Raw genomic sequence first — 21,148 nt, 5'->3', positions numbered from 1 at the left:
AAATAGTTCATAATATTGTCTCTATTTCTAAATTGCGTTAAATAAATGAATTAAAGCAGAAAACGTACTAAAAATAAATAAATGTTGTTCAATTTATGTTTACTAATTCTTTATAGTATTATTAAATAATTTATTTATATAGTTGACAACTTTTGTGCTTCCTTAAGCTTATTCTGAACTATTTTCCATTATAATATTCTTTGCTAATGGTTGTTTAACGATTTAAAGATTTTATTCAAAGGGGCCCTGGCTCCCGATGACACGATCCTTACCTAAAATGTTAGTTCGCGGATCGCCGCTAGATGTCGAAGCTATCGCTAGCAACTTTTCTTAAGGGCCGTATCATAGGGGTCCGGGGCCCCTCAAGGTTTTAAAATATTAACCAAAGGCAATTAATCGTCTTTTTTTATAGGAAATTATACACAGTTATATAGTGCAAGAAGAATAGAGTCTAAACATATTAATAAATGCATAAATAATTGAGTATTTAAACAAAAACAATACTCTTGACTGAATTAAGTAAAATAAAATTAATTTATTGTCATCTTTTGATACAAAAATATATGTTATAATTTAAAGAAGTTCTTGCATTGTTATATTTCGACGAACAGCATTACTAAAACCTTCTTTGTACTTATACCATACACCATGTTTGGTTAATAAATCGCGTGACTTGTTAGATTCTTTATCTGACTTTTTCTGTTGATCAGGAGTAATTGTAATAACTCTCCCAAAGAAGTCTTTATATTTCTGAAATTTATGTTATTATAACATTTGAAGCCAGCTAGAATATGTTTTACAGAAATAAAAAAATATGGAACTTACAATCTCTTTCATATCTGTATTAATCTTTTTAGTGGGTTCAGTAGTAGTTGCACTGGGTACAATAGGTGTATCATTCTGTGCTTTAGTATTAGCTATTGTTTCTATTGGTTCCTTTGTAGTATCAGTTTTATCAATATTATTATCTTCATTCTGCATAGCATTTTTTGTACCATTTATTGCAATTACAGCGCGTCGCAAACGTTCAGCCTCCAACTCTTGAACGATTATTTGTTTCACTGCGTATACGAGTGATCGATGATGATTGCATTCAGGAAGAATACCAATTTCAAATATGTTACTGAAAAAAAGATAAAGTTAAAAATTAATTATTGCTCGGTATATTATGTATGTTCGACTACTTACGGATCTAGCTTATAGTCATATGTCCCATCCAGATTTTTCTGCTGTGTAAACGTAAGACCGTATTCAATGAGAACATTCACCAGTCGAACAATATCGTCTCTTTCTTTAGCTGAATGTAAATGTCCAGAAACTGTTCGTACTCGTGGAGATAACAGATCTGGTAAAAAAGGAGCAATATCGATCGCTAATGTTATACTGTCCCGACCACTACTTCGATGAATGGTAGTCAAAATTCCTATATTCTTTGCTAGCTTTTGATTCACCTATGAGATATACAATGTTGCAATGATACTTTATACGAAACAAATAAAAACTACTATTGATAACAGTTAATTGTTATGATTAATCGTTAGCAATCATTTAATATCTGATATCCTTACCTCATAAAAAATAGAAGGATAAGTTAACTTAACATTTCGTGCCTTGGCAAAGTATAAATGCCATGTAACAAAGGCGTAATTCGTGTAAGGTAACAAAGACCATGCTTGAAGATTCAGGACAAGCGCTGTGATTTCGTCAAAAAATTGAAACCACTGCAAGCACAGTTCAACATAATTGAGTTTGTCGCTACAAAGTTCCGGGTAATTATGAAATATACCTTGTACTAATTTCTCTGATTCCCCTACAACAAGAAAATGTTATTATCTTAAAATACATTTTATTATAATTATTATTTAATTATTGAAAGCAACGTACCATGCTGTACAGTCTTCATCACAATACGAACTCTTTCAGGTAGAGAAAGTGTCCCACTTCTGTCCATAGGGATTGTTAATATTTGTTTCCACGAGTCGAACAACCCTTTTCGAGTATCTTTTAACGCGAATGACATATTGTCTCCTAAATTAGCACGACCCATGTACTGTAATGCTCCTAAACATGATCTCACGTCGCAACCAGATATTTCTGCCAATTTCAAAAGAGCATCAGGGTTTACTTTTATATGTTCTTTTCGCGCTACTTCTAGTAACCTGTCTGCTAGTCTTGTGGGACTTACTTCCGGTACTGGTATAAGAAGCGCAGCTGCTCTAAGCGCTCTGAAATGCATAATTTTTAGTAATGTATTTGTAATGTAGATTTTGAGAGAGTAGAAAGTTTACCTTAGCGAGGGAGCATACGGTTCGTTACAAATGCATATTACAGGCCTTTGGCAAGTATTTGCTTGTTTATCTGATTTAGCTTTATCCTTTTTACCTTTTGGAACTAGTTTGCCTTGCACAAATTTGATCAGGAGATCGATTGATGCTACTGGTGCTCCATCAATTTCATCTAAAACTAAACAATTCGGTCGCGGATCTTTTCCCATTACAGCTTTCATTTGTGTCGATGCAAGAAGTACTTGCCTGAAGAAAAGAATTGTTAAATAACGTTATCATATTGATTATACGTTAATTTGGCTCACCTAAAAGCATCTGGACTTCTTTCATCGCTTGCATTAATTTCGACTACATTATAACCAGCATGCTTAGCTACTAAATGAGCTAACGTGGTTTTTCCTAATCCAGGTGGTCCACTAAGTAATACTATTCTCTGAATTGGAAAACCTGCGTTGTCTACCTCTTCTTCAGTAGTTTTCTCGTTTGAAAAGTTTTTATTTCTAAATAAAAAATTTAATTTCTTCTTTCTAGCTTGGACATAATTTCGGTTGAATACCACTTTATCCCAAAGTTTTATCCAATGCAGCATATGTCTGTTTACACTTTCGTCTGAAAGTAATTCTATGTAAGACCTAGGTCTATATTTATCAACCCATAATTCATCATCTTCTGTGTTTTCTGTGGTGGAGGGATTGGAACTTTCACAACTAGCACGTTTAACATTTTGTACTATCTGTAAAACAATATTAAATATTATTTAATACAATGACTAAAGCTTACAAATTAATATACTCACAATTTCTTCAGCTTCTGCTTTTAGTTGACTGTATGGTACCGTTAATAAATTAGAGAATGTTTTGTTATTTGTTTTCACATTGTAGCATTCATCGTTTTTTACTCTGACATATATACGTTGTGCATCACGAGGCCTGGTTACAGCTATAAAATTCCAACGGGGAACTCGCAAAGATATTGTATCTTTCTTCCTAGTTAAAATTATAATAATTAGGAATATTCTTTTCAAATACAGTGCTTGAAATACTTATCAACATACTCCTCAGTATATTTCCTTTTGACAGAAGCTCCTCTGTTTTGTTCATGAAGCTTTTCCCTGGCTTCTAATACTGCTTTGATCACATCTTGAGGATGATCCCATCTTGGTTTCTTTTCCCTTGGTTCTTGAATATTAATTAAAAATATTTACATGCTTAAATAATATTATTTCCAGAAGAATCATATAGAATACATACCAAAAGCATTTATGTCTACTATGTCTGAAATATCACCAAACAATTCATCATAGTTACGCTTTTTTGAGTTATCATCTATATCAAAGATATTAGTATATCCAATATCTTTACTGGTGCTGGGAATGCTTAGGTCATTATATTTACTAGTAGTAGAAGTATTTAATTCTTTATATACATTCTGTGTGGGAGCATTTAACTCTTTATACACATTAGTAGAAGTGGGAGTGTTGGATTCTTTATGTCCATTGAGTATTGGAGCATGTATTTTATTTTGCTCTCTGAATGATTCATGTGAAATTTTAGATGTTTGAGATTGCGCTGCGTTCTTTCTTTCATTTTCTAAAATAAATTTATGAATATTTAATGTTAACTCATCTTTTGCAATTAGAAATTCGAGTGTTTTCGATTGGACGAGTTTGACAGAAAGGTTATAATTAACTCACCTTCGATTTCCTTCAAGACTTCATACTCATCTTCATGAACTAAATCAAATTCTTCATCTGGATCAGGAAATTCAGAATCCATTATTCAAATTTAATTTCAAATATTTACAATTATGAATAGATCAGTGATTATTAATGAATTTGAGAACTTAATCGTTGACGTATGTACATTTTCACCGGTTCTATTTTATTTTCCCGCGCAAACTTTTCGCGCTTAATTTGAATCATCACAAAATTCATGACTGCAATTGTGTGTTACGAATAAATCAGCTAATTATTTTTTATGCATTGCTATAAGAAGTACTTGTAAACACAAAGGATTAATTTTAATTATTTACTGAAAAACAAAACTGTATAGATATTACAAAGTTCTCGAAAAATAATTCATAACAGTTTCATTATGCATAAATTATTTTAAGATCCCTAGTAAACTGGAACAATCGAAATGGTTTCAACAGTCTTTCAAATTTTCTTACATCAACGCCCTATTGTGTGGGCTCTTTTCTCATCAAGTATGTGCTTCGCATTTAGAGTAACGTGCAGTTATTTCACAGATGCTGCTTCGAATAACAAAGACTGTTTTTGGTATGCTGGAGGTCTTCTCCATTACAACGTCCTCTTACAACGCCGATACATTTTTCTTAAACATTTCTATTTATATATACAGAATTTAACGAAAGTATATCAACTGTCAGACAAAATTATCTTTAAAAAATCCCCCAAAAAAAAATCGAACTTAACATCGTCGCTTTACGCGCTCCATACAGTATCAGCTTGGAATATATTTAGTCGCGCAGAGGCATGCCGTCAGTCGGTGCGTAGCTTCGCGCGTGTAACTTTGCGGGGTAGGTTGTTCCTTCGTTCAAAAATAACATCTGAGATCAACAAACATTCAGTACCCTAAACATATGAATACCTTAATCTTGCAGTGAACTGTCAAAGTATAAGCTCAAAAAAATTAGCTAATGTGTCATTTTTTTCAGAAATTGTTCTCTTATAGCTTCAAGAGTTAGCTGTCAAATTGTTATCTCGAAGTACGTGTTGTTGATTGATAAATAAACATCGAAATAAGACGAGTAAATAGTGTGACCTGTGAGAACGTAACATCGCTGCAATATTTCTTGATGAAAGTTCACGGTGTGCGTTCGTACGAGGCGTGCAACCCCAAATAATTAAGATATTCAGTCACTGTGAATCCGGTTTCGTAAAAGTTGCGATCAATAACTCCCTGCGTTTGGCTTGGTTTCCTCGACAATGTTGTTGACTGGCCGAATACTGTGTCGGTGACACGTGCTTCGTGGAACAGATGTGATAATCAAATTCGTAGATAATGGTGATAATCGTTCGCAAGTAGGAGTAACCTAAATACAAGCGTTTTGTTATAGTAATTTTAATGCAGAATGTTCTGCTCGAAAATCACTCGATTTACGTATTATATATTTAAAAAAGCTATGTGGATCTAACTAAATCTAGAAAGATAGCTTTTTAGGTTACAGTTTCCTAGAAATATGAATACATATATTCGTCATATAATTGGTGTTGTCTATCTACTGTTTCTCCTTCTATTCGTGGGAACTCCGTCTCAATTATGCGATAACGTTGCGTGACCGCAGATTCAGATAATATTTACTGACTTACGTTCATTAAGAGGTTCTTTCATACTCACTGATAACTGGACTGAATTGTTTTGTAGATATTTTTAAATATGTGCCGATACTATAAACGTACAAAGTATGTGGAGTGGTTTCCGAAGAAGCTACTAATACCCTAAGTTACACATTAAAATAAAAATGCTTTTTACCGGGATTTCTTTGCAGGCGGAATGCAGGCCCCTTTATCGAAGAATGTGATCGGCTGCATCGGAAAATGCACTTCCGGTTTAAGTATTGAAGAATTAGATCACATTACAGATAATATAAATAAAACCTTGACACACCCTCGTGGTAGACAGATTTTCAAAAAGTACCTGCAGAGGCGCGACCTCAGAGACAATCTCGAATGCCTGGCGCTGTATGAATCATGTTGTAAATTCGTTGACGAAGCAACAAGCTATCGGTAAGTACCATCGTAGATATGGTCATACTTGTTCTACATTTTGTAAAAAGATGAAAAATCTAAAATAATTTTTAGCCAGGTGAGCAAAGCCGAGCCTCCCTTGGAGCCACTGATCGAAAATGTTACGATAGTTAAAGAAATGGCAGAGGATTTGGATGGAGTACCACTAATAGACTTGGCATTTTTAAGAAAATTCAATAAAGCATTAAGCAGCAGATCCAGAATTGATTTGCTTACTGTCTTGGTGGATACTAGAGATCGCTGCCGCGATCATTTGAGACACGAGCATGAGAGTTTTAAAAAATACGCGTCAGAACCGTGTCCCTTGACTAAATAATTGAAAAATGAACCTTTTATTAAATACATCTCCGTTTCGATATCTTAACAGCTAACCTCAGTGTTCGTAATTCTAAGAAATCAATATTCGACTTACCACAAGTGCACCAACTGAATTGTGCGATCAATGCGACTCTGTAATTTATTATATCTTACAGTTGCTAATAGTTTGATAGTTACCATTTGAACTGTATGTTTCGTAATTTAATAAAATAAAAAGAAAAACAGAAAGTGTTTAAATCTATTCGCTTCCGATACATTTCTCTTTAACATGAACTTCAATGACATAGATTTACAGTATTCTGGGCTTCTGTAACAACAGCTACTTACTGACACACACAGTAACTTCCAGGTACCCGGTGGTAATTGTCGGTAATAGCAGACAACCTGCAGGTAATGACATATGTCATTGTAATGACAGGTAATGGCAGGTAGTCGCAGGTAGTCGCAGGTAATGGCAGGTACTCGCAGGTAATGGCAGGTAATGGCAGGTACTCGCAGGTAATCGCAGATATAGGCAGGTAATGGCAGGTAATGGCAGGTACTCGCAGGTAATGGCAGGTAATGGCAGAGAGCCGCAGGTACTCGCAGGTAATGGCAGGTACTCGCAGGTAATGGTAGGTACTCGCAGGTAATGGCAGGTAATGGCAGGTACTCGCAGGTAATGGCAGGTAATCGCAGGTAATGGCAGAGAGCCGCAGGTACTCGCAGGTAATGCCAGGTACTCGCAGGTACTCGCAGGTACTCGCAGGTAATGGCAGGTAATGGCAGGTAATGGCAGGTAATGGCAGGTAATCGCAAGTAATGGCAGGTACTCGCAGGTAATGGCAGGTAATGGCAGGTACTCTTAGGTAAGGGCAGGTACTCGCAGGTAATGGCAGGTACTAGCAGGTACTAGCAGGTAATGGCAGGTACTCGCAGGTAATCGCAGGTAATCGCAGATATAGGGAGGTAGTGGCAGGTACTCGCAGGTAATCGCAGGTACTCGCAGGTAATGGCAGGTACTCGCAGGTAATGGCAGGTACTCGCAGGTAATGGCAGGTAATGGCAGGTAATGGCAGGTAATGGCAGGTACTCGCAGGTAATGGCAGGTAATCGCAGGTAATCGCAGGTACTCGCAGGTAATGCCAGGTACTCGCAGGTACTCGCAGGTAATGGCAGGTAATGGCAGGTAATCGCAAGTAATGGCAGGTACTCGCAGGTAATGGCAGGTAATGGCAGGTACTCGCAGGTAATGGCAGGTAATCGCAGGTAATCGCAGGTACTCGCAGGTAATGCCAGGTACTCGCAGGTACTCGCAGGTAATGGCAGGTAATGGCAGGTAATGGCAGGTAATCGCAAGTAATGGCAGGTACTCGCAGGTAATGGCAGGTAATGGCAGGTACTCTTAGGTAAGGGCAGGTACTCGCAGGTAATGGCAGGTACTAGCAGGTACTAGCAGGTAATGGCAGGTACTCGCAGGTAATCGCAGGTAATCGCAGATATAGGGAGGTAGTGGCAGGTACTCGCAGGTAATCGCAGGTACTCGCAGGTAATGGCAGGTACTCGCAGGTAATGGCAGGTAATGGCAGGTAATGGCAGGTAATGGCAGGTACTCGCAGGTAATGGCAGGTAATCGCAGGTAATCGCAGGTACTCGCAGGTAATGCCAGGTACTCGCAGGTACTCGCAGGTAATGGCAGGTAATGGCAGGTAATCGCAAGTAATGGCAGGTACTCGCAGGTAATGGCAGGTAATGGCAGGTACTCGCAGGTAATGGCAGGTAATCGCAGGTAATCGCAGGTACTCGCAGGTAATGCCAGGTACTCGCAGGTACTCGCAGGTAATGGCAGGTAATGGCAGGTAATCGCAAGTAATGGCAGGTACTTGCAGGTAATGGCAGGTAATCGCAGGTACTCGCAGGTAATGGCAGGTAATGGCAGGTACTCTTAGGTAAGGGCAGGTACTCGCAGGTAATGGCAGGTACTAGCAGGTACTAGCAGGTAATGGCAGGTAATGGCAGGTACTCGCAGGTAATCGCAGGTAATCGCAGATATAGGGAGGTAGTGGCAGGTACTCGCAGGTAATCGCAGGTACTCGCAGGTAATGGCAGGTACTCGCAGGTAATGGCAGGTACTCGCAGGTAATGGCAGGTACTCGCAGGTAATGGCAGGTAATGGCAGGTAATGGCGGGTAGTCGCAGGTACTCGCAGTTAACCGCAGGTAATGGCAGGTACTGCAGGTAATGGCAGGTAATCGCAGGTAATCGCAGATATAGGCAGGTAATGGCAGGCACTCGCAGGTTATTGCAAGTGGTTTATTACAGAGTATGTTTGAAATGGTATAAAGGAGTTCTAACTCCGCCTGCGGCGTTACAGTCGGTTGCTGATGCTCAAATTTTCTCTTATGTCAGTGTTCAATTCATTTCACACGTTTCCGATATATTGGTTAATGAAATATTGCATATCTATGGAAGATACAAAAACACAGAAAATTGTTATTTCATTAGAAGAATACGTTAGTAAGATCAATTGCATTCGTGATACTCTGAAATCACTAGAAGAGAGTTTGATGGTTTCTCGAAACTTGGAAGCTGAACGATGGTTAACATATTCGACACTGAAGACGAAGAACAAAATAGTAATAGACGACCTCCGGAAGGCGAATAAACGCAATAAAAATATGCTGAGTATGTCGATGTCAAATTAAAATTGTCGTCTACAGTTACGAAAAGACTATTTTTCCAGATTTATTCCGTCAGAGTGTCACAGATATTCGTCTTGGAACTGAAATAGCATTACCAGAACCTTTAAAGAGGGAAGTTCAGAGAACCTGGCACCAAAAATACGATACCTTGCTGGCCCAAAACGAAAACCTGAGAAAAGATGTCGGGGCTACAAACACTCTTCTTAAAGAAAGACAGAAAGACGTACGTTTGTCTTTCAATATATTAGCGACGTCATTCCATATCGTTGTTCGACTACTGCTAATCTGCTTCAGATCGATGATCTTCAACAGAAACTATTAACTCTTGGGGAAAGGCTAGTGGAACGCAACGAGGCTGTCGAAAATATTTGCAAGAAGTATTTAAGGTTGAAGAAACGGAAGGACGAGCAAGAAATCTTGCTGAAGGGTTCCATCGAGAGTCTCCAGGTTCGAACACCTTCGAACAAACATAAATCTTTAGCTAACGACTGTTTATTTAAATCCAGGATGCCCTGAAGAAAGTAAGGATCGATACTACGAATCAAAGCACTGGAATGTCTCTGACACCCAGTAAAGATGCATTGCTAGCTCGCGAAATGCGTCGCAGCGATCGACTGGCCTCTGAGAATTCTCGCTTAAGACTCCTGCTGCAAGAAGCAAGGCGTGGCTACAAAACCAGCGGAAGTAGCAGCACGATCTCCTTCGAGAGACCGCATCTGTAACTCTTCGTTGTAAAATTATGAGATACAATGCTTGGAACCGTCTAACTATATCGCAAGGAGGAAAGCTTGTAAACTAAAGCCATAGAATTGTCCGTTTTCAGGCATTTAAGAAGTAGATCAGCTGTTGCGGTCATGTTTCCCACCGCGGGGCCAATGTTTAAAGACATCGTAATTATGCAACGGGAGGTAATAACCGGATAAAGTAGGCACGTTAAATCCAGTTAGCGTTCATCGATTGGCTGGTGCTTCACTATAAAGAGAACAACTCAGCTGAGAGTCGTCTTACTTGGTGCCAACCAGCATCGAGACTGCTCGCGAGCTCGACTATTTTCCAATCACAATGTAAGTCTAATTTAATGCAGGCTCGCCATATCCCTGTAACAAATAATTTATTACTAATCCACAGGCGTGACAAATCCTTCCCGTCGAGACACGACGATCAAAGGATACAAGTGTGAAAAAATGTCAAAAATATATCAAGTATTCTTCACAGCCTATTCCTTCCTGTTTGCTCCATTCATCCTCCTAGTGCTAGCATGCTCGTACCTCTGTCGCCTCGTGGTAGACCTTCTCCTCAGGATAGAACTGAATAACAAGTACGCAGGCCTCCTTAATGGAATGGACTGCGTCTGGGCTATAGAGGAGCCTTCAGCCTACTCTGTCAACAACATCCTCCTGATCCTAGAGAAGGATGCTCGTCACTCCAACTTAAACTTCCTGGAGAGCTTTCGGGAGTTAGCCAAGCACCGTATCCTCGTCTCGCCTTACGAGAAGCTCCTTTACAAGAGGAAGAAGAGGTTTGGCTACTATTACTGGGAGAGGAGCGAAGAGATCGACCTGAAGGAGCGAGTCAGGTGGCTGGAATACGAACGCACCAGTTGTGACGGATCCTGTGACAACATTTACAACGGCCACCTGAAGAGGGTCATGTGGAACGTCTGCAATCAGCCTCTGCCCGAGGATCACACCGCCTCTTGGGAAATCCTGATAGGCAAATGTTGCCCTAGATCCAGCCATCACTACCTACGGCGACTAGAAGAGCGTCTGACCAGTAGAATCAAAATTCCTGTTTTGTTTCGCGTTCATCACTCCCTGGGCGATGGCATGGCTCTTCTGAAGTTCTTCCGCGAAATGATCGTCGACAGGGAGCCTGTTGAAGAGATCTGCCTGCAGCTGGAGAGTGCAAGCTTCAGAGTAAAGATCGAGGAAACAAGAAGAAACCACGCACCGACGTCTGAGATTAGTTTACCGAAACCCTGTTTGATAGGAGATCAAATTCTACAGTGCACCTTTCAAAAGGACGTCATGTCGGCCTCCATGCCTTTCATTCACTTCGTGGTGTTCCTGCAAGTGGTTAAAATTGTGCGGGGGCGGTTTGGTGCTGGTTTGAGGTTTCTTCAACACTTCTCTGCAGTGGATTGGAAGAAAGAGGTGAAAACGTTCGTGATGCAAGGGCGAGATAAATTGAGAGGTTTCCTGGATGACGTTGGCAAGAAAGCGGAGAAGTGCCTGAAGATGGCGAAGATTGTTCTTGGTTTGCCAGCTTGTTTGATTGTGCAGGCTTTTCGTAGCATGGATAAAAGGTTCGCTTAACTTTTATCTCCTTATTTTTGATTTTTTTTTGGAAGTACCTGAGTGCCTTTTGATTTAAGCGCACTCCATGGAGCAGAATTGACGGGAGAAAAGTTGGTTTCGTATTGGATGGAAGATGATTTCAAGAATGCTTGCGATCAGAAGCTGTTCACGAAAATTCAGAATATAAAAAGCATCACGGGCGCCAAATTTGGGGATGTTTTATTGGCTGCTCTGTCTGTGAGCCTACATAAGTACTTCATTCGTGTATGTAATTAAAATTGTTTCAGTACTATTTGACGAAAACTTTCCTCACACTTATTTTGTTAAATAATTTAATAATATAGATGAATGAACCTACTCCACGTACGTTAAGTGTCGTTCTACCGACAAAAATCGAAGAATGGAGCGAGGACCTTCCGTTGCAGAATAATTTTTCGGTCGGAATATTACCACTCTGCATTTCACGTGTAAATGATAAAGAGTTCCCTGATCCTGCTGAAAATTCTCAAATTCTGGAACGCCTCGAGGATGTTAAAAAAGCAAATGAGGCGCTTAGGAACAGCCTTGACTATAGGGTCAATTTTTTGGTGATGAAGTACATCTCAGGCATACTTCCAGAGAAACTTTTACGACCGATCCTCAAAAGTCACAGTACTATGGTATTCAGCAACCTGGTAGGACCTCAGAAAGTCAAGATTATGGGGCACTCATTGAAGAATATTGTCTTTTGGATCCCAAACAGGTAATTTTTTTAGAAAACTCGTAAAATGGTATTCGAAGACCAGAACACAGAAGACTTTTCATGATTGTAGGAGCTACACAGGAATTGGGTGCTCGCTGTTAACTTATCGGGGTTATTTGCACTTGTCTCTGGTTGCTGATAAGGCGTTGGTACCGAATGAAAAAGCTTTGACACAAATTTTGGAAGATACTGTGGACGAAATTGACAATCTTTACGACAGATTGACGTTATCGTTTTTCTCAAAGAAACTCCGCCGAAGTATGTCAACACCCACGAAAAAAGGTAGAATCATTTGATGCAGTTGTAAAGGTAGATAAAAGAGTGATAATACTTGTTCATAATTGCAGCAATCGGCGTGCTGTAAAAATGCGGAGGGAAATATTTCCAAGTACATAAACACTAGACTCATGATTCAGACCATTTTTTACTGCAGAATGAAAGATTTTTGTAATTGAGAGCACCAACACTTGTCGCAAGAACATTTCATTACCAACATCTTGTAAATACGTATTGTCATCATGTATAATTAAAAATATATTTTCTTCAACATATACAAAGTGTTCTTATAAATACATATTCTCTGAAATGTTTTGAAAACACTGTGTGAGGAATTATGTGGTTTACTAATTGCAAATGGTATACAATTTTCGCAAAAAGTAATACATTTATAAAATATGAGAACTTAAAGGTACTACAAACCAAAGTTTCCGCAGTATCTAAAGGTCTTCTCATGCCTGGAAAACTCAAAAACCGAATGAGTTAACGATTCGCTCTCAGGAATACGTAAGGCCAGAAAACAATGTCGAAGAGAGTGTTAAAGAAAGAAAAATTGCTTCGTCGGCGATTTGAAACTTTTGGGGTCGCGTTCACGATTGAAGTAGTATTGACACGTTGGAGTAAAGGACTCTTCACTTTGAACCGACTCCTTTTTTTCTTTTTATCAATTTCACTATTCGCGTCAGAAGCGTCTACGTCTTCTGAACTCGTGTCTAAGTATTTGCGATGCTTTGATGACCTACGCAGTTAAATAAAAGTGATGATATCGATAGATAAATAGAATCGAAGATGGCTTAAGTTTAATTAAAAGTAATTCTATTCGTACTTCAACCATTTCTTCTTTCTATCTTCATCTGGAGACCAGCTTTTCAAGTCACTGTCATCCTCTTGTCGATTGCTGGAAGGGGAATCGTGGTGGGTGCACGATTTGTAGGAACAATTTAATTTTAGGCTCTGTAAGATTGTCTGAATACGTGGATCGTCGACATTGCATGTAATAGTAGGAGATTCGTCAGTCGACGTTACAAACTGATCGTCTTCTATGTCTTCATCATCCTCGTTCTCTGAAGTCTTATCTTCATTCCATCCTATCCTAAATAATTCAACTTCTAACTAAATGAAATTCTCTATGAAACTTCACTCACAGAACTGTGTAAGTTACTGCAACTAACTTTGATTCCTTTTCGAACTTCTTGAAATGAACCATTCCTTGTTTGGAACTAAGTTGTTCTGAAACTTTATTGCCAGTCTTCTTTATTATCTTTTCTTCTGGTATCTCGACGCTTTAAATTGGCATTTGATGATTATATTGAATATTTATGATAATTAGTAATTTTAACTAACTTGTCAGGAGTGTAAGCTTGCATGGAGTATCTCAGTTGCGTGCAATCCTTTGTTTTGCTATTTGAAGACATCTTCTTAGTCTATTAAAAAAATTACAACTGTTACTCAGAATTTGGACAGTGTTTCCCTTCATCTTTTTTCATTAAGCTGTGATACCGAATGGAATTCATGAATTGTATGAACTGGAAATGCCACAATCTTTGCTCTTGGAATCCTGCTTCCTCTAGCTTGACGAACTGGCGACTTTGTTGTGATGTCTTGATAGCCATTTTTTACTTTCTTCTCTATAACTTGAGTTTTATTATTATTCTCTGCAATTCCTATCGATGTGTCTTCCAGAACATGTTGCCCATTCATTATTGCACTTTTCTATACACAACAAATTTCTTCTTAACTTTTGAAACGCTGTATCAACACTGAATCAACTAATTAATAAAAAAAAGGTGAACCTTTGAGGCATTCGAGCTCTCAATTTCAACAGCCCCATTGCTGGAAACATTCTCTTTTTCACCAGCATCCCTTTCTTCGTCGGAGTCAGCAGGAGACATTACAATATTCGCAGAGTTGCCATTGGGCGAATTGCCATTAGGCGATAGCGATTTCGCGTTTTTCTGAGCACGCGACTTCGCCCCGAGTGCCTGAGATCTTTTCTGAAAAGTCTTTTTTGACATAACTCGACTTCGTATGCGGTTCCTTAGGGTTCTCTTTCTAAGCAGAACTCCACTAACCATCCAATGACGACCGTTTCTCTTGAGATCGAGGAAATTCGGCACATCCGGCTGACTGATTGCAGCGTCATAATCGAAAGTGATCTGTTGCTTCGCTTTGCGATTCTTTCCCGCAGTACGCGGGGTAGCGAATCGTTTAGGCGTCGTGGGCTTATCGTGGATCTCGCGTGGCGATCTCGCGCTCATCGTCTTTTCGACATGACTAGGATCACACCTGAGAATATATTTAACGATATCAGGTGAGATTACAGTTAGTGTTCTACATACTATCACTCTTTCACAAGATAAACTAATACATTATTAATGTATTTTGTGCTTCAGAGAGAAAGTCAAAATGAAACGATTCATATTCATGGAACTCGGTTTACTGTAATTTTATGCAGAAGTGATTTGCATAGGGGAACCTACACGGAAGCCACCGAGCCGCCTGTGTTGTATTCCAATTGTCTTCTCGTCTCTTTGCGCGGCTTTAATTTGTTCCACAACTTCAGGATCGCCTTCGAGGAAGTGCGTTCGATCTTTTTGAACGTGAGACTCTGTCGACCGACGTTCACACGTTCGGTTGAGTTATCGTTCCATTTCGTGTCTGTTCGTTTCTGCTCCGGGGACGATGTCGAGTGATTCGGTTTGCAACGGGAGTGCGAGTGAAATCGGAAGCGCGTTTTCCTGAAGTTCGCCAGTATTCCCGCTGATGGAGCTCACATTTTCCAGGCATACGGAAAAACACGAGGCACAGAGCTTTCTTGTCCGACAGTTTGACGATTCTGGTTAAACAAAAGAGATGAGAGCGAAGTTTCAATGCCAACTCGATTCGTTAATTAGTAAGTCAAGAACTGGATATAGTTTTCCCTTTTAATTTATTTTTGTTCATAATGTGAGTTACATTAGCAACAATTTATCTTTAGTGTTCCCTGTATAAAGTTGTTTCACGGTGGCTAAGATTCTATCACAATAGACAGTAATACTGTTCAAATCGTGGATAATTATTATCTCAAGATAGGTCTGTGTAAAAGAATACGGAAGACGAGTCTTGAGATTTTCTCGTATGCTAAGAACATCAGTGCCGCTGTTAGAACAGTCTGCAGCAACTTGGCCTCCATTCCCTTGTAGAGTCCCGCCAGTCCTTGTTTCCTTTGAAGAAAGAGAATTGTGTAACACAGTCACTTATTGTTAGCCTGTTTCACACTTACTTTAGTATGAAGAATAGAATTTGCAATGTGCCTGCGTTTGGCGGGAGATTCTGAAACTTGTGACCATGCTGAAAATAGTGAATATTTCTGTATTCTTAGTTTATATACCAAGAAAAGTTTGAATCTGAATATATACCCTAAGTTGAGTCTGAACCAATTGCAGTGGATAAGTCAGAGCAGTGGCAATAGCTTTCGCCATGGCACCAATGGCGAAGAATATCCATCCAGGAGGTTGTGCGCCATTTAGTGATGCGATGACCCTTCTCTTGATGGCTTCGTAGGTCATGAACTGAATAGCTGGGTTCGTCACTAATATCAAACTTGGTAGAGTGCCTGCCCAAAGTTTTGCTATACCTTCGTATTTCAATATGTGAATGAGACCATCTGAAAGAGATTGTAGACGTCAGAATATTGATTGTGAGATGGAATTTTAAGTAACTGATGTTTATGTGTGGCGCTACGACATTGGTTCGATATTGAAAGTGCAGCAAAAAACTGATTAATGCATATATTCCCTTGGCGCAACGATAGAGCTCGGTTTAATGTATTCAGTAACGAAGTTCTGATTTGCGACGCAAGGAATATAAATCCAAGTATTTATTCAAGACCGTCGAACTTGGCATAAGATAATAATTTAATAGTTATCGATGCATGAGTTTTAGTGGGATGTTGATTTATTCATCTCTGTTATTAGACTTACCGTATAAGGTATTATATTCATTGTTGTTGGTCTCTTGGGCCTGATTAATGCCTCTCATTTTCAGTCTTGTGTTCACCACCCACAATGGAGTTGTTGTGAGAACATTAATTACACCTGAAACGATTAAATATGACTGTAGAATCAACTTAAGTTTACATTATGAGAATAAAATATACCTGCTATCGACGCAACTAATAAATCGTTCCCAGCAGTCTGATTTTGCCTGTTTCGGAGCATTTTTAAGCCATGAAATGTGTAGAAATACACGAAATTGCTGGCGCATAGACTCTGGAGAACGGGAACCATCCCTCTGTATAATGTGATCCTTGAAAGGAAATGCTTCATAAAGGAAAGAGTTAAAACGTGCATGAAATGTGCAAGATACTTTATAATTTATAGAATTTAGCAGACACTTTACACAGATTTAATGTAATACTATTAAATTAATAAAAGGATGACGTTATTTTATGAGAGGTAAATATTGAATTTGATTTACAACTACTTATGTAAGAGGCAAACTGAAACGATGCATTTAGCGCATCGGCAAATATAATTTTCCACTGTGTTTATCTTGCACGTATTCATTACGAAATTCAACGTACGGTCCTTCCTTTGCGGCAAGCTCGCGGATCGTTGCAAGCGTATTCTTCGATACTCGATTCTCCTCCACTATAAAACATGAATCATGCAATTCGATTTTCAAAGTCGTTTTCAAAGTCTATTGATTGTATTTCCGATTTCCATAGAAATATACAGTGTTAAGAAAGAATCTGTTTAGCGACCAAATTGGAATGCCGATTCATTTCTTCATTCGTATGTATATTAATGTTTAATGAATCACCGACGATAAACATTGATTGATTATAATAACACTGGATGTTTTATACTCTCCATATATTATTAAAATACTGTTTTTCACATTATTTTCCTTCTTCGATGGAATAAATTTATTTAAGCAAACTCACGTTGTAATCTGCTTCGCACAGTGTCCAATGGAAAGAACGTTGCCATAGCAACCACACTGCCCTACAATATAATAAGCACTATTGGTATTAAATAATACACAGTTGTTAATACCCTATGCAAACCACGTGTACTTACGGCGGCACCGGATATCGCATGCACCAGCGTCTCATACGAAAAGATGCTTCCATTGTTTCCTCCGCCTCCCATCTTGCTCTCTATTATTACAACTCCAAAATACACAAATATCCCCGATTGAACTCACAGATATCGTATTAGTAGAAAATTCCACCGAGACCCATAGCGACAGAAGATCAATAAATGCCCTACAAATGTAACTTGAGCCTTAACTTCAGATCACGAAGTAAACTGGATGAAGTAAAGACAATTATCGGTTTTAAACTCCAAATGCCTTCACCTAACGATTGTCAACTCAATTTGAAATCTAAATTAATCGAACAAACCGTATCTAACGATCGATTACATCGACGCGATTAGCGATATCGCTAAAGTAGCAAGTAGAAGTCTCGTATCTCCATATCCCCTTTCCATACCGCGGTCAATTTGTTATCGTAAATCAGTCTGCTTAAAATAATTATTCTGAGAATCGTGTGTTAATTATCTCGTTCGATAACACTGTCACAGTATCGAAAGGTTTTGAGATAAGCGTTGCAAAGTGTTGAGCGACTTACTTTTGCTGTTCGCGCCTGTCCACGTTTAGAAGAGGCTCGCCGAGCGACCACGTCTATGCTCGACGAGCAGCACGCTGACACTGGCGGGGAAAGATTCCGAAATGTCGTCACTCGTAAAAGGGAAACCCACGTGTCGGACAGCAGCTTCGTCGTGGGGAACGGCCTTCGTGCGTAACACGTGGCTGTCTCGCTCCAAGTGTTCCTTTTACCGCGCACACACGAGCATTCCCACCGCGGATTGACTCGGTTCACAGGTTAGCTTTGATACGTAAATGCTGATCGAATCATCGCCCTGTAGAAGTGCACAATAATATTGCCTCGGCCATGACCAGCCATGACTGACTCTCTGTGGATAATACGCTTGCGCGCGGTCTCGCGCTTGCGATTACGGTGATAACTAGAAAGGTCGATGGTATTAGCACGAGCGTTTCCGCGAGCATGCGCTTTTAGGAATTTTGCATCTGTTCTAATTTGAATTGGTTGACGAAAGGGAAAGAGATTTATTATTTATTTTCCCGTGGAATTGTGGAATATTGAAAAGGCATTCTTCGATTATTTTCATTCAATAATTGTATTAAATATTTATATTATTCTGATGCTCGTTACTCCAATACAGGTATTAATATGTTTTAATATTTCAGTAAGTATTTCCCTTTTTATGTTTTGCTGTTCGTCAGTGAATAAAGTCCGAATTTGGGATATTGGATAAGATTAATGATTTACATAAATGAATCATACGACCGCATCGAAATGATAAGAATATTTTCATTCAGTATCATACATATTGAATACCTTTTACTGCGTTGAATATGCAAGTCACGCGATAAAGGCGATAAAAATACTTACATATTTTATAATTGATGGAAGTATGCAAACCGATATCAAGTATTTATGCAAACTTCAAAATGCATTTAGGTACACAGTATCTTAAAATTCACGTAAAATGTATACAGTGGAATTAAATATCGTAAACACGACCGTAGAATTTGAATAGTGTTCTAAAAATATGTTCACTGATTGGAAGATTGATGGTTGGTTCATAGAAATTCTGCACAATCATTAATATAGAACAAGATCCTTTTCACAGTGTTCAATTATTAATTGCTCTTATTTCGCGTCATAATCTCATTACTCTAAAAGCATAAAACGAGAGAAGCCAGTAGAAGCAATGATGGGAAGGAAGGAAAGAGGAACAGCAAGATTATATACAGGAGAAGCTGGCGCAGTTAAGTTTTTCCCAAATAAAATTCCGCTTATTGCGAACGCACGGTTATAAATCGCCAGCGCGAAGCTCGTGTCTTTTTCTGTAACCGTAGCAGAAGGGCGATAATTCAGCCGATTTCACCTGAAAGCTGGAAATTCTAGATGTGGAACCACCATCCCCGCGCCGAACGAAATTTTGCAGCTCGTTCGCGGTTATCGCCGCAGCACTTCAAGATACCTTCTATTTATTTCCCCGCAGGGAATCCCCTCAGCCGAGGGTTCGTTAGAGCCGCAGACCAGTCTCGAATTTCCCCCGTTAAAATGAAATCCACCCTTTCTGTTTCACGGGTGAACTCGTTCCACGGTTCCCACGAGTCCTACGATCGCACGAAAACTGATTTCCACTTCGTTCCCTTTCCTCCTTACGTTTTTCTCCGCGCGGGAATACTTCGTCGATCAGCTGCACGTTTTGGGAGACTCGGAAGAAGTTTGAATTCCCTGAGAACTTTCAGGATATATTTCGACTTTCAATATCGCCGAGGCTAAAAAATCGAAGAAAGGAACTACCCTCCGAGACACAAGAATTCACTTTCTTTCGGATAAAAGAACGATCCTTCTTCGTTCTTCCTTTCCGCCTTATTGAAGTTCCCCATTGGTCGGTCTCCCGGTTCTCTGGGGGTTGATTGCTCTGTTGTCGAAGGATAATAACCTCCATCTGCGGGACCAGGGCGAGGGGTGAACCTGGGCAGTCTGTAACTCTGCTTCACCCTTGTGATTTCCTTTATTGGTGTTTTAAGTACTTCGAGACTTTCAATTTGCTTGCAGCTGAGACAGGAAAAGTCTCCACCTGTTTTCGCTTTTTGCAGCAAGAAGCTTAAGTATCAGGCTTCCATTAAATGGAGATTACACCTACTTTGAAAACATGTTTCTCGCAATGAAACAAGGCCTCGGGTATTAATTATTCGTCGATGACGCACTTCGTACTTCAAGGGGTGGCTATAATAACAATCATGTTCACTCGTACATTTCGCTAATTTATGGCGCAGATCGTGATGAATTGGGCCCCTTTATGAGAAACGACATAACGTGCACGCGATGAATGGCCAGCAACTGGGGGAACGAGCAACAAAAGGTGGAGAATGGACGACAGCGTCGCTTTGAGGGCTGCCCTTTAATTAAAATGGAACAACGGGAAATCGGTATTAATTAGAGAAAAACTGTTGTACGGTGGACGTTAACAGCCGAGCGATAAAGGAGACACTCGCATGATGTACGAGCCTCTCGGCGCCTCCTCCGAAATTCCTCGAGTTCTTCACGGAGTTTAATTGAACATTCCACACGTTAGGAATTTCGTGGTCACCTCGACGTCTTCTACACTGAAACTCCCCCTAATGAGTTCCCTCGGCGAGTCTCGATACTTGTGCCGACGCCTAGCCGACGCAACACTTTCTGCGAACTTTTTGCCGCCTTCCCTTTGACCCCAGGGATTGAGATTTCACCGGAGAACAAAGTTTTTGTTGCATGTGCACTATGCACCTGGAATTTCTCACCCACGATATTTTTACTCTTAAATTCTACTCAATTCGAAATGAGCATTTTTCTTCGAAATTATATTAAAAATCTTTTTATACGATATTACGTTTTTTCCTCTGTTAAAACTTGCTTCGATATTAAATATTGTTCGATATTCGAACAGATGTTACCAAGGACCTATGAATTCATAGTAACTAAAAGAACTTCCCTTTCTAAAGGAGGTCCCTACGACCTTCTGGTAGTGAGGCGTTCGCGTGAAAGGGCCTCGTTTGTGAACAAGGTTCTGCTCAACCGGATGCCCCTGTAGGAATAATCCACGATAACGGCCTTTTCTGAATAAATAGCCAAGCGAACTGGCAGGACACAGAATACGGGTCGCCATTCGTGTCGCAGATAAGGGGTTGCCACTTTAAGCCCGAGTCTTTCT

At 39.5% G+C, this 21,148-nt stretch overlaps 7 protein-coding genes across 10 annotated transcripts; 3 read left to right on the top strand and 4 right to left on the bottom strand.

Annotated features, from left to right (window-relative positions):
- Positions 1–539: 539 nt before the first annotated feature.
- On the bottom strand, positions 540–4,096 carry Cutlet (chromosome transmission fidelity protein 18 homolog). The gene is given in 10 exon segments (XM_076390090.1): positions 540–750; positions 826–1,123; positions 1,189–1,451; positions 1,569–1,810; positions 1,885–2,225; positions 2,289–2,531; positions 2,591–3,018; positions 3,082–3,271; positions 3,340–3,874; positions 3,979–4,096. Coding segments are annotated over 10 exon segments (2,799 nt in total). The 5' UTR covers positions 4,061–4,096; the 3' UTR covers positions 540–573.
- A 706-nt stretch (positions 4,097–4,802) lies between these two features.
- On the top strand, positions 4,803–6,600 carry LOC143185763 (uncharacterized). Of its 4 annotated transcripts, XM_076389014.1 has the most exons (4): positions 4,837–5,311; positions 5,672–5,709; positions 5,796–6,033; positions 6,109–6,600. In XM_076389014.1, the coding sequence occupies exons 3-4, from the start codon at positions 5,801–5,803 to the stop codon at positions 6,368–6,370; spliced, it is 495 nt and encodes a 164-aa protein (XP_076245129.1). In that variant the 5' UTR covers positions 4,837–5,311; positions 5,672–5,709; positions 5,796–5,800; the 3' UTR covers positions 6,371–6,600. The 4 variants fall into 4 exon arrangements, with proteins under 4 accessions (XP_076245138.1, XP_076245129.1, XP_076245146.1 ...); XM_076389023.1 differs by lacking the exons at positions 4,837–5,311; positions 5,672–5,709 and adding an exon at positions 4,803–4,823; XM_076389031.1 differs by lacking the exon at positions 5,672–5,709 and having other exon boundaries at positions 4,837–5,012.
- Positions 6,601–8,713: 2,113 nt separating this feature from the next.
- LOC143188378 (uncharacterized) lies at positions 8,714–10,233 on the top strand. The gene is made up of 6 exons (XM_076392588.1): positions 8,714–9,036; positions 9,095–9,276; positions 9,348–9,500; positions 9,560–9,771; positions 9,877–9,943; positions 9,997–10,233. The coding sequence occupies exons 1-6, from the start codon at positions 8,736–8,738 to the stop codon at positions 10,231–10,233; spliced, it is 1,152 nt and encodes a 383-aa protein (XP_076248703.1). The 5' UTR covers positions 8,714–8,735.
- LOC143186570 (uncharacterized) lies at positions 10,069–12,649 on the top strand. The gene is made up of 6 exons (XM_076390255.1): positions 10,069–10,117; positions 10,182–11,358; positions 11,428–11,614; positions 11,695–12,092; positions 12,163–12,374; positions 12,440–12,649. The coding sequence occupies exons 2-6, from the start codon at positions 10,238–10,240 to the stop codon at positions 12,454–12,456; spliced, it is 1,935 nt and encodes a 644-aa protein (XP_076246370.1). The 5' UTR covers positions 10,069–10,117; positions 10,182–10,237; the 3' UTR covers positions 12,457–12,649.
- On the bottom strand, positions 12,500–13,673 carry LOC143186576 (uncharacterized). Its single transcript, XM_076390260.1, has 3 exons — positions 13,541–13,673; positions 13,195–13,461; positions 12,500–13,107 (listed from the first exon to the last, which is right to left on the bottom strand). Exons 1-3 carry the CDS (start codon positions 13,573–13,575, stop codon positions 12,852–12,854), a joined length of 558 nt encoding a protein of 185 aa, XP_076246375.1. The 5' UTR covers positions 13,576–13,673; the 3' UTR covers positions 12,500–12,851.
- Positions 13,674–13,802: 129 nt separating this feature from the next.
- On the bottom strand, positions 13,803–14,965 carry LOC143186580 (uncharacterized). The gene is made up of 3 exons (XM_076390264.1): positions 14,849–14,965; positions 14,162–14,654; positions 13,803–14,081 (listed from the first exon to the last, which is right to left on the bottom strand). Exons 2-3 carry the CDS (start codon positions 14,624–14,626, stop codon positions 13,842–13,844), a joined length of 705 nt encoding a protein of 234 aa, XP_076246379.1. The 5' UTR covers positions 14,627–14,654; positions 14,849–14,965; the 3' UTR covers positions 13,803–13,841.
- Positions 14,966–15,280: 315 nt separating this feature from the next.
- On the bottom strand, positions 15,281–18,317 carry Pmp34 (Peroxisomal Membrane Protein 34). Its single transcript, XM_076390259.1, has 9 exons — positions 17,986–18,317; positions 17,432–17,619; positions 17,296–17,356; positions 16,933–16,999; positions 16,507–16,655; positions 16,331–16,444; positions 15,767–16,014; positions 15,631–15,698; positions 15,281–15,571 (listed from the first exon to the last, which is right to left on the bottom strand). Exons 2-9 carry the CDS (start codon positions 17,501–17,503, stop codon positions 15,427–15,429), a joined length of 924 nt encoding a protein of 307 aa, XP_076246374.1. The 5' UTR covers positions 17,504–17,619; positions 17,986–18,317; the 3' UTR covers positions 15,281–15,426.
- Positions 18,318–21,148: the final 2,831 nt, after the last annotated feature.

Source organism: Calliopsis andreniformis, chromosome 2 (genome assembly GCF_051401765.1).
Source record: "Calliopsis andreniformis isolate RMS-2024a chromosome 2, iyCalAndr_principal, whole genome shotgun sequence".
Lineage (NCBI taxonomy): Eukaryota > Metazoa > Arthropoda > Insecta > Hymenoptera > Andrenidae > Calliopsis > Calliopsis andreniformis.
This window is presented reverse-complemented; position numbering and strand designations above follow the sequence as displayed.